Source organism: Octopus bimaculoides, chromosome 8, assembly GCF_046866305.1.
Source record: "Octopus bimaculoides isolate indiv1 chromosome 8, ASM4686630v1, whole genome shotgun sequence".
In the NCBI taxonomy this organism is placed as follows: Eukaryota; Metazoa; Mollusca; class Cephalopoda; order Octopoda; family Octopodidae; genus Octopus; species Octopus bimaculoides.
Window position 1 is genome coordinate 77,273,614 of NC_142935.1, and position 13,206 is coordinate 77,286,819.

A 13,206-nucleotide genomic window follows, 5' to 3' on the forward strand; every position below is an offset into this window, starting at 1 on the left:
CGAACGTTAAACGATGATGATGATGATATATAGGTAAGTAGAGTTAGCGGTTGGAATAACCGTCTAAGGAATAAGAATATCCACTATTACTATCAGTATATATTACTTATGTTTATGTATGTAACTTACCAGTTGATTCAAGACTGTCTTCAATCCAGCGTTTAGTACCCTGGTAGTTAAATTTACCACCACCAGTCAATAAAAACACCAAATTATATCTATTGCATGATCAAGGAATACATGGTAATAACTAAAGAGACATAATAAACTCAAAATTACAAAAAGAAAACCTAAAAAGCTTAGCTTTTATTAACAATCACATTTTATCAAGATATCTTTGTGAAATGTTCTTTATCTCTTTTAATACAAGTCTTCTTCAAACCACTCGTGTTGCTGTAACACAATATCTAGTGATATTCCTACTTCCCTATGGTACCAGACAGTAACAACATCTAGCAATGTTGCTATTCATGTGCGGTATAACACAGAAATGACAACATCTAGTGATGTTACTACTTTTATGTCATACCAGATACATGGAGTAAATTATCAGAAAAAGAACAGTTCAATGGTACAACACTGGGCTACTTCAAACCATTGTTCCAGCTGTTACTACTCAGTAAATCTATGTTCCAAAGACTAAATTAATTACTAGTTATTTTAATAAATTCTTTCGTTACTTTATGTTTTAATTGAAACAAAATCAATGTATTTCAACAGAAATATGGTAACAAAAGGGTTAATAGCAACTGATTTCTAACAATACAGGGAGATATGAAGATATAAGAAAAAACTCCATCTTTCTTTCTTTCAAAGAAAAAACAACCACTGATACTTACAAGGTAATGGTGGGTGCTATTGTATAACTAATGCAATAGCACCACCAGCCTACCACTGTTCAAAGGAAACAGATTTCTTTTCCTTTTTTATTCTGTCCCTGACATTGTACTATATACATACAGAATATTAACCAAGAAGAACAGTATAATTTTTATTCTTATGAGGTCAAAGTAGACTGTGGGATGTGAATCATAAATGAGAACTACTGAAAGATGAGTTTGCCTATTTCTCCCAGTCAGTGGGCTCCGAAGTGGACTAAGACAGCAGGAGTCTAGTGATTTATTTATACATACTGTACTGTTATTGTTTAGATCAGTGTGTCTTGTATATACATGGTTTAATGTTGTTTAGTTCACAGTGTTTTAAATATGTAAATCATTAACATTTAATGTCCATGTTCCATAAAGGCATGGGTTGGTGGTTTGAGAGGATTCAATGGGCCCAAGGACTGCATCAGGATACACACACACACACACACTGTAGTCTTGTTACTACAGATACACTATAGTCTTGTTACTATAGATACACTATAGTCTTGTTACTATAGATACACTGCAGCCTTGTTACTATAAACACACTGTAATCTTGTAACTACAGACATACTGTAGTCTTGCTACAAAAGATACACTGTAATCCTGTTACTAATAGATACACTGTAGTCCTGTCACTAAGAACACAATAGTCTTGTTACTATGTACACTGTAATCTTGTTACTATATATACACTGTAACCTTGTTAGCATAGACATGAGGGGAAGTCAAATTATCTGCACTTTCACCATAACATATCTTTATTATTGTCATCCTGCCTTCTGCGCATGTGTGCTTATAGTTGACTATTCTGGTCATGTGACAGAAGTTTGAGCCTGATTGCGTCATTTTTCTTTCTGGCTTTACAGTGTAAGCAGTGTAACGATAGCAAAAGTATGTTATGGAGAAAGTGTGGATAATTTTTGACTCCTCATTGTACATCGTAGTCTTGCTACTATATACACACTGTAATCTTGTTACTATAGACACACTTTAATCTTGTTACTATACACACATTGCAATATTATTGGTTGTTTTGTTCATCTTACATCATATTGACTAAGGTAAGTTCTTGGGTTCCACAGTAAATTTCACAGATATCAATTTCACTGATAAAAACTAATGAAAGCTGAGAACTGTCATGTTGCTTGGGTTCTTAGTTGGGCTACTTTTGTGTACCTAGAGATGCCCTTTGTGTAAAATATAGAAATAGATATAGAAGAGTGCATTAAACTGAGAAGACAACTTCACTAGTACTGGTGCCATGATTAAAATACACCCAGTACACATTGTAAGTTAGTTGGTATGCGAAAAAAGCATCCAATTGTAGAAACCATGCTAAAATGGGAGACATGGGAGTGAGACATGTCCCTGATGTATCTCAGACAGTAACTCTGAATAACGACTTAAACTGTAACATCCCATTTAAAACATGCCAGCACAAAAAGAGGACATGATAACAGTAAAACACAGTAAGATGGTGCACTTCACAGATAGGTAGACTGATGCTGACCATACTGTTGAGAATGAAACATTATGTCAACTCCAATATACAGAATGAGAGTAAAAATGTAATGCAATTTAAAAAAGGATACTTTGCATGTGTTCGAGAATTGGTGTAAAGTTTGGAGAAAAGACGAGCCAATTCAAGAAGTGTAACTACTCCACTTCCATTGGAATCAGCTCCTTCAGACAAACCCTGAAAGGTAAAACATTAAAGCAATAAGGCAAGGTTGGAGTAAATTCACCTTATTTCATATTTCAGTTTTAAAATTTGATTGGTAAACTGGATATAGAATCAAAAATACTGTGGAAAGAGAGAGAGAATGGTAGATGGGAAGTTATATTGACATTGCGTTGTAAACTGCAGACAGTCAGGTAAAGCATGGAACAATAATGTTGACAACAAAGAGAACATCTAGTATTCCTATTTATATGTGATACAACAAAGATAACAACATTTAGTGATATTCCTATTCATGTGTGGTACAACACAGAAATGACAACATCTAGTAATGTTACTACTTGTATGTCGTACCAGATACATGGAATAAATTGTCAGAAAAAGAACAGTTCAATGGTACAACAATGGGCTACTTCAAACCATTGTTCCAGCCATTACTACTCAGTAAAACAACTATAAAAATAGCTACAAAGCAAGTTCCTATATAATTGACTGGCTTGCTCAATGAAGTGGAACAAATCTATTAAATTAATAATTGGTTTAGAAGATATCAAACATTTATTACACAACACAAGCCAGCAGGACAACCACTTCGAGGTAATTTAACCCACTAGATATAGCAGCTAAATCACACCTTACCTGGGTATGTGATGTACAAATATACAAAGTGTAGGCTGTAGGTATTAAGTAAATTACAAGACAATAAGAATACTGGTTTCAAATTTTGGCACAAGGCTAGCAATTTCAGTGCTCAACTGGTACTTATTTTATTGACCCTGAAAGCATGAAAGGCTAAGTTGACTGCAATTGATTTGAACTCAGAATGTAAAGACAGATGAAATGCTGCTAAGCATTTTGCCTGGTGTGCTAACAATCCTAACAGTTTGCTGCCTTAGAATATGTAAAAATATTGACAACAAAATATATGTATCTAGACATTCATATAAACATGAACACATATACATGGTCATGAATAGAACCCCTTCGATCAGAAATCAGCACAATAATAAACAGTAACAACACTAAAATGAAAATACAATGTTACAGATAAAAAAATATTCCTTACTTATATAGTCCTTCAAAACAAAAGCAAAAATAATGACAATGAAAATAGTTAGAGTGTACTTACTGGTGCAATACCCATAGAATCATAATGAGCAACTATGATGACACTGGGCAACTGTTCTTCAATACCGTAACCTGCCAACCGACCCTGTAAAAGGAGGAGAACAATAACAACAACAACATCACATTTAGGCAGCAAGAAAGACAGGAAATGAATGAACAAAGACATCAAAATTTGGCACTAAAAATGATTATACCACACATCAACATCTTAAATGCCATTCTGGGAAATAATTGCAGCAAGGATAACAATGATGGAGATGGTGAAATGAAAAAGAAAAGTCTCTCTGGCCCAGTAAACCCTCAAAAGATCAAAGCCAAATCTATGATCAAAAGGCCTTCAAAAGAAGGCAACATCAATGACACTAGCCCTTCCTCCACCACTGCAGACAGTCAGAGAGATGAGGGGCTGAAAAATGGACACAAAAACAAAATGAAGACAAAACAAAAGCTTCCAGAAATAACCAAGAGCAACAAGAAAAAGTAAAAGAAAAAAAAGTAAATCCCCCAAGATAAAAAAACAACCCAGGCTGACCTCCAAAATAAAAGAAAAAACAAACTTTGGAGCATAAAAGAAGACCAACATTGTGGGAAAAAGAAATAGGAGATACAAAAGTGGCAACATATGCTGATTTTACCTGCAAGAAAACTACTGACATAGAGACAATGGTACAAACTGCCATTCTGCACATCTAAAGCCCTGCCATACATGCACGGGCCTGGACCAGAACTTCTTTCCAGAAGAAGCACAAAAGAGAAGCACCAAAGAAGAAATCACTCACTGTATGCTCCTAAAAGACGATTTGTAGGCATAGTGTGTGCTACTTCAAACAACCAGCTTCACACAGATGTGGAAAGGGCAGCAACTGAACAAAAATATTTTTGTGTATGGTACAAAAGATTGTGCAGCAGCTGATCCGACTATGTCAAACACAGACTTGGAACCACACCCATCACCATACGATGCCACCACAGTTGATAGATACAGGATGGCCACCACTAACACCAGCACATGCATCACACCAATATTTCTATTGAATATCAGATATCTGTTGCACCTGAAAGAAACAAAAATCTCTTTCCTGAGAGACCTCATTGTATGCAATCAAACTCTGTGTATAGCACTCATGGAAACGCATCATAGACCTGATATAGGAGTTGGTACTGAAGTATGTTGAATTATGAATTTACAGAAGATAAAGGAACCATGGTGGAGTTGCAGTATACATCTGTGAGAATCTCATGCTCTAAGTCCTGTTGTTATATTCAAATTCAGTATGTGACACTCAAATTGTACACATAAGACAACTTGATATTGTTTTATGTACTATATATCACCCACTGGATGCTCCAAATAACACAAGCAAGTTTGAAGACTGCCTCACAATAGAAGTTTTCACTAAATTGTAACAACACATCAGTGTATTTCTTGGAGGTGACTTCAACTTCCCCAGTGTGGGATGGCCCAAGTGTTTCACGTTCCCTGGAATAACACATGACCAACATGCACAAGTGGAGTCGCTGCTCAACCTTACCAATGCTTTATTCATTGAACAAATTGTACTCCAACCAATCAGGGCAAATAATATACTGGATCTCTGTTTCACAAACAATATGCATATTATCCGTAACATGCAAGTGACGCTGACGCTAGTCTCAGATCACAATATGATAGAGCTGACTATGTATGGCCCAAAAGAAGTTGCACACATACAACCTATATAAAGCTCCTGAAATTTCTCCAGTCTGAACTTTCATAAAGCAAACTGGAAATCGATTCAGAAAGAAATCCTCAAACAGGATTGTTCTAAACATCTCGCCACACCAGACATCAACATGAAATTTAAATATTTCATGTCCATAATGCAAGCCATAAAATCTGTCCCAACACACACAAGAATGAGATCCTGAGGGAGAGGAAAATTCATGAGACTACAGGTAAAGACTGCAAACCGCTAAAATAAACATTCTCAAAATACTGAAAAGACCTGCCTGAAAACAACAATGATGGAAACTGAGAAAAGTCTGCACCAATCCCATAAAAAAAGAGAGCAGATAAAGAAGCTTGGGTTATAAAAAGTATAAAGTCAAACCCTAAAGCTTTCTTTAACTCTGCCAAAGAAACAACTTTAGTACACAAGAAAGGGCCCCGTCTTCCAAAAGGATGGCTCCCTCACAGGAAACCCAATGAGGATACGTGAAATACTAAATAAACAGTTCAAAAGTGTCTTCACTACCCTGTTAGGCTGTAAAAATTTATTACATTGACATCAAAGAAGAAAATGTAATACTGGCCACGAGGTAGACACAAACTCAGCTGCTGGCTCTGATGGATTTCCAGCAATCTTTCTCAAATCATGCAGATGAGTCCTAGCAAAACCACTGCAGTTCTTTCTTAAAGAACATCCTTGCAAGTGTTAAGCTCCTAGAGGAATTGAAGGAGAGAATAATATGCCCTATCCATAAAGAGGAAGCACAGCAGAAGTTAAAAACTATAGGGCTTTCTCTCTGACCTCACACATCAGCAAAGTCATGGAACGAATAGCCTGAAGGAAAATAACTCCATTTCTTGAAGAGAATGACAACTCAAATGTGAATGTGACATATCTTGACCTTGCAAAAGACTTTGATAAAATTGAGCATGGTATGATATGTCACAAGCTGTGTGATCTTGGCATAGTCAGAAAACTTGGAGAATGGCTACATGAGGTGATGGAGAAAGTTGTGAGGTCCTGGATAGACAGAGTATGCAACGGAAGACCATATGTCTCCCAACAAGATTCCATGCTGTCGCATAAGGCTAGGACAATCCAAGCACGGATGCGTACCAATCTTCACGATCATGTTCTCCCAGACACATGGCCTCCTAGCTCACCAGACCTTAATCCAATGAACTATTATGTATGGGTTGTTGTCAAGAGAGAGGTCAATCAACACTCCTATAACACCATAACTCTCAAGCCTGCTATAACCAGCATTAGATCCAAAATAGATAAAAATCATCTGGTTTGGGCATTTCTCACTCCATATTGAAGTAGTCATTGATGCTAACAATGGATTCAATGAACAGGCAAGATAAAAGAATTCTTACGATTATTTGTAACAATTTTTGTTTTCAAGCATGTTTTATTTGATGAGCTATGCATCTTTTTCTAAATTCATACAAATGACCTAAAAAAAGTTGATGCACCCTGTATATGTGTATGTGTGAGTATATATCTATGTGTGCGTATGTATATATAAATATATGAATATATGTGTATACCAGCATGCTTTCTCTCTATGTGCATACACTTTTTATTTGTATACCAAGAACTTGCTTGCCATTTGACTAGCCTCTTAGTTGTCAGTCTGACTAGAATCCTTATGTAGACAGTTTTATACACTCCTAAATGGCTTTTGATTTCCCTTTCTCTGGCTTTTCGATTCTATCACTTTCTATCTGTTTCCATTCCCTTTTTCTGTCGGGGTTATTATGACCAGTCATATGTACAATGTGTTTTAACAAACATGTTCTGTCTCTATGTTTTATGTATGTATATAAAATATACATATATGCTTACACATATATATACACAAAATTATCCATATTTCTGGGAGTGGCTTTACTCTTCTAACTCTATACTCCATTTCTGACATTTCTATATTTTTTACCACAGTGATCTTTTCTTTAAATATGTATGCTTTTCTAAATAAAATTCCATTTAATTCTTGACAGTCCGATAAAGCTATAAGGTCATACACAAGCACTCAGTTGTGAGTGCAGTGCATCATATAGTTCATCTAATTTCTTCTTCACTCGTCATTTATTTAATTTGTGTGTGTGGTGGGGGAGTACAATTGGCTATACTGCATGTGTTCTTGTTTCTTGAATATGCACACAGTATTCTCGTATGTCTTTAGCGATGACTGAAAAGGCAGGCATCAAAAAGTGCATTCAGCCTTAAAAAGTCCCGTCCAATCCATGTCACCAAGAGAAAATAGACATAAGAATAATAATAATGGTATTCAAATAATATAATTAATAAACAACATAAGAGAAAAAAAAATATAAACAAAAGTGATGGTAGTGTTGCAGCACTGTAATAACAGGAAGCAGTAGAAGAGTAAGAAGGGTTATATTTCTATACCTGAATGTTAGTGATTTGAAAATCTGGGAGAGCTTTAGCCTGAGCTCCACTAACCACCATCTGGAAACCATTTGCTGAAGCAGCACTTAACAGGGCTAGGTAAAAAAATTAAAGAAATGAAATTAAGACAATTCAGATACTGTTGAAAAAGTGCTTTTTTCAACTTTTTAATTCAATAATAATTCATTTTATACCTTAACACATTTGTAATATTGTTTCATGTGCTATTTAAAAACTTTAAAACTTCTATTTCCTAAATCTTATTATGTAAAACCAGGTTCTAATGATTGACAGCTAGTTTTTAGTTCAAGTTTCCTGATGTTAAATAGCTGACAGAGGAAGTGACACCTAGACAACACACTAGTCTATCTTGGCAAACATTCCTATATCATCTGAAGTCTATACATTACAGAAAGGATGAAATGTACAACAAAATACTTAAAGTGAATTTTAATCAGACACCTCTAAGCTCACCTGGCCACCTTGCCCCCACTGGTACTATTTTGTAATTTTAAACTAATGGAGTGGCTGTGTGGTTAAGAAGCTTGCTTCTCAACCATGTAGTCTCAGGTTCAGTCCCACAGCATGGCAATTTCAACAAGTACTTTTGCTATTGCCCTAGGTTGACTGAAGTCTTGTAAGTGAATTTGGTAGACTGAAACTGAAAGAAGCCCATCACATGTGTGTGTGTACATGTATTATGTCTTGACATTGTATGAAAATTGTAGATGAGTGTCACCATCATACAATATCCTTTGTTTCCAGTCTTCTGTAAAAACATGTCTGACCATGGAGAAATATTACCTTGTTTGGAAATAGATGAGGGTTAGTGTCAAGAAGAACATTCAACTGGAGAAAGTCTACCACAACAAATTCCATCTGACCCTTATAAGCATGCAAAAGTGGACATTAATCAATGATGGTGATTGATGATGTGTGGCAATACTGTGGTATATCTAGACATTACTATTGGGGCAATAACATATCAATACACAATAGAACTCCAGTCCGCTACTCGAAAGGTAATTCATTCTTTTACATCAGTTTTTCCATTGGTTAGATGAACATGTGTTAAAGTATTGTTCTATAGCTGGTTGCCATTCCTGTTGCTTCAACTTTATAAGTAAAAAAGCTACAAGACTATTTGTTAACAGGAAATGTCAACAAATATCACCAGCTTTGGTGTAACACTTCCAAGCAAGGATCTGAAATGTTAAATTGCACAACATGCCTGCGTGTGCACACATACACACAGAGTTTACTTTGAAGCATCTCAATTCAAAATTTTGCATCCATCAGGAATTTCTGCTCTAACTCATCTACAGATTCTGCTATAAAAAATACTAGGTGCGTTCCAGAAGTTTTGAGTAGAGGTTGGTATAAGTTTGCTAGATTATTGCCTACCAACTATTTTTTCCATTCCAGATTGAAGGAGACAGCTGTAATAGCACTTTGAACACAGCTTACTAAACACTGCTTGTCACAACTGATTAGTTTCCAGAATGCAATCAGGACATGAAGACAACTTGAAAGCTGGTTATGCAATAAGGTTGTGTAAAACTGGGCAAAAATATTACCAAAACTTATGAAATGCTACAGACTGTTTATGGATTAACTTGTATGAAGTAGACACTTCACAGAGAATGGCATCAAAACTGACCTTCACCCTCCCAATAGTCCAGACCTTGCTCCCTGTGACTTTTGGTTGTTTCCCCAAGCTGAAGGAGGCTGTGACAAGGGTGCTGGGCACCTTCACTTTGAAGGACTTCCATGGGCCTTCATGAAGTGACTGGAGCACTGCAAGTGCACTGAAATTAGAGGTTCCCACTTTGAAGGAGATTAAAGTTTGTACTTCTTAAAACTAATAAACATCTCTCGTGAAAAGGTCTCAAAACTTCTTGAATGCACTTTGTAAGTCATCAGCATTACAAAAGATCCCAATGACAAAAAAATAAGTTATCAAATTTGTCACAATATGTATTCCAACTATTTATATAATTATTATGGTTAGAAATCACCATCACTGTTATCATCATCATTGTTATTATTATTAATCTTCCAGAATTAATCAAGTATTCCTGGGTTGATTCAATTAACTATATTTTTGCCAGACTTTTGTAGTCATCATTATCTTTCTGATAGATTCATGGTAATTTCTGCTGCATCACCAGGTGTATGCAACAATGTTTTAGGGCAATGCAAATCTGTGTTAGTATGTTACACCAGTTTAACATAGCCAAGGGGTTTAGCTTGTTTCTGGTGCTATTTCAGTGTTTTCAGTTGGGTAAAACAAATGCAGCGCGTGTTGTTTTGTTAGGTGGTGTTGTATGTGATGTGTGGTTGCTATAACATTAATAGATTGCAGCAGTGTATTGTGGGAGTTTCAGCCATAATAGCATTGGTCATTAAGGATGAGGTTTTGAGCCATTTTGGTGGACCATGTGTGACCATGTTATTTTATTGGGTGGTTATAAGGTATGCATTCTGTGCAGAAAGTGAGCTAAATTGTGCTTATTACACAACCTAACAGGCATTTTGTTATCAGGACACTTTAACCTCATTTGGAGGGGGGGGGGGGTTGATATGCTGAATCCAAAAATGGAATCCATTTTTTTTACCATCATGTCTAGAATTCAAAGTACTCAAACCCCACCAGTTTTCACAATTTTCCTCATTTTTCAGAAAAATGCTTTGTTTACCTATGAGATTTAGTACAAAACTTCAAGAGCTTGATGACCAGGAAGTATCAACTGAGCTGGAGGCAGCCATAAATGATCTAGATTACTGGCACTAGCTCATCAGACCAGTTATTTGATTGAAATGAACTCAGTGACTTGGTTAGGGACATAAATTTATCAAAAGAATCTGCAGAAGTTCTTGTGTCATGATTAAAGGAAAAAAGCCTTCTTAAAGAAGGAACCAAAATCATCTATCACACTAGGAATGCTGAATTTTTTCTTTTCTTCACAGAAAAGAATGATTTAGTGTATTGCACAAACATTGAGGGACTGCTTCAGAGAATGGGATTAACAGAATATGATGCAAGTGACTGGTACCGTTTTTAGAGATAGCTCGAAAAGGAATATGAAATGTGTTCTGCTTCATAATGGAAATATATTGGTTTCTGTTCAAACTGCTCACTCTACAAATCTAGCAAAAAAATAATAATGAAGTTGTGAAAGCAGTGCTAGAGAAAATTAAGTACCATAACCATCAGTGGATGATATGTGTAGACTTAAAGTTGGTCAATTTTTTATGTATGTGGGACAACAGAGCCAGGGAAAAACATTGGGTGATCAAAGAATGACCGTAGTAAATATTAGTTCCAGGGACTTTTAATGTGGTTGAAGAGCCTTTAGTTCAACTGGAAAAATTGTCCTACTTCCACTCATATCAAACCTGGCATTATGAAGCAGTTTGTTAAAGTTCTGGATAAAGATAGACCATGCATTCACTATATCTGCAGCACATTTCCTGGTCTGAGCAATGAAAACATAAAAAATGGAGTATTTGATGAACCTCAAATCAGAAAATTGATGTAAGATGAGAACTTTATAAATTGCATTGAAGTAGCAGCATGGAAATCATTTGAAATAGTTGTAAATGACTTTCTGGGCAACTAAAAAGCAGTAAACAATGCTGAAATATTGACAACATACTGGTGACCATCCAAATGTTGGGAGTAAATATGAGCATAAAGCTGCACTGTCTCCACAGCCACTTTGATAAATTCCCTGAAAATCTTTGTGACAAAACAGCGAGTACGTTTTCATCAACAGAACAAAAGTATCAAAGTAGATGAGACTTGCATGTGATGATAGACTACTGCTGAAACTTGCCTCATGATCTTCCTGATGTTCAGCACTCAAGAAAATTATCCGAAAGCAAATTCAAGAGAAATTAGGTATAAACAATGATGTAATTTGTCTGTAGAAATTTCAAGATATTTACTAGTTTTTCAGAAGAATTAAAAAAAAACATTCTGGTTTTGAAGAAAAACCCATTTCTGTCTGTTTCTATTTTATACCTTGTTTGCAAAAACAATGAAATTCTATGGATCCAATATCTTAAAATCTTAACGTGATGGTAATGTGTGTCATTTTTGGATTCAGTCTGTCAAAAAACTTAATTCAAGTTCAAATTTTTTGACTACAGAGAAAATGATTTTTTTGTTGGCCCATGTTATTTTTTTTTTAACTGTTGTATATTATGTATACTTCTCTTCTTTGTTTTATTGTATGCCACGTATACTTTCTACTTCTTTTTTCTTTTATCATTTCATTGTATGTAAACCCCCACACTATGTCTGTCTTTGTATTGTCTCCCTCATCCATTGCTCTGATGGCACATAAAATTATTATTATCATCATCATTATTATTATTTGCCATTCCTCATTGACCCATAGATAAAGTAGTGAGTAGGCAAGTAGTCGGAGTCAATGTAATTAACTATGCCCTTTATCGATATTTGAAGAAACTGTTAGTAAACAGTAGGCTCATTTTTTTATTGAATTACTAATTAAAATGTTCTCTGAGTGATATTAAGAACACATCTGGAGGGAAAATATAAGATCTATAAAAAAAAAAATGTTCACTAGCTCATCAACTCACCTTCTAGAGCACTTGGTGCCTGATCCCCAGTTGACAAATGCTTCACATCTATGTAAATATTGGTTAGGGCCTCACTCTCATAGGCAAAGAATACAGGGACATTAGTTTCTTCCAAGAGAAGCTCCCTTTCCAAGCCATACAGCCGCTGTAAAAAAAAAAAAAAAAAGACTAACTATTTAGATGAATATTAAATCCTTAAATCCTCATAACTGAGATACTACTAGATTAGTACCAACTAGCACTAGATTACTATAAATCAATACCAAACCATTAGCAATTATCAGCAAATAGATGGTAAATTAAAATCCACTGCAACCAATTATCACCCTTCCCACTCTCTCTTCCCTTTTCTCAATAACCCCTGATCCTAATCCTTTCTCTTCTCCCCACAATACTCTTTACTCTAATTTGTATATAATCGGCTACTCTCTCCGCTACTACTTTATCACAATTATAAATCCATTCCTCTCATCTTACTTTACCATTTCTAACCTACTCAGAATCATTGCACCCTCTCACATTTACTCTCCTTTAGCTATAGGAAATACTTTAGGCCTTTTGTCATGCAAGCTCAAGGTAATTTTCACTTGTGTTGGTGCCATGAAAACTGCACCCTGTAAAGTGGTTGGTATTAGAAAGAGTACCTAACCATAGAAATCATGCCAAAGCAGAGTCCTCCAACTCATTAAGTCCTGTCAAACAGTATGAAAGGATATTTCATAGTTTCCAGACATAACTTTTTTTTTGTCTTGTCTAGATTGCCTAGGTTCACCTGTGAGAAATAGGT

At 35.5% G+C, this 13,206-nt stretch overlaps 1 protein-coding gene across 3 annotated transcripts in view; it reads right to left on the reverse strand.

Moving 5' to 3' along the window:
• Positions 1 to 97: 97 nt before the first annotated feature.
• Positions 98 to 13,206, reverse strand: part of LOC106872579 (BOS complex subunit ncln) — a 58,350-nt gene continuing 45,241 nt past the window's right edge. For all 3 annotated transcript variants that reach the window (XM_089356697.1, XM_089356696.1, XM_089356699.1), the window contains 5 exons: positions 12,420 to 12,564; positions 7,809 to 7,903; positions 3,683 to 3,766; positions 2,465 to 2,568; positions 98 to 218 (listed from right to left, as the gene is read on the reverse strand). In XM_089356697.1, the coding sequence (XP_089212823.1) occupies positions 113 to 218; positions 2,465 to 2,568; positions 3,683 to 3,766; positions 7,809 to 7,903; positions 12,420 to 12,564 (534 nt within the window). In that variant the 3' untranslated portion in view covers positions 98 to 112. The remainder of the gene's footprint in view (positions 219 to 2,464; positions 2,569 to 3,682; positions 3,767 to 7,808; positions 7,904 to 12,419; positions 12,565 to 13,206) is intronic.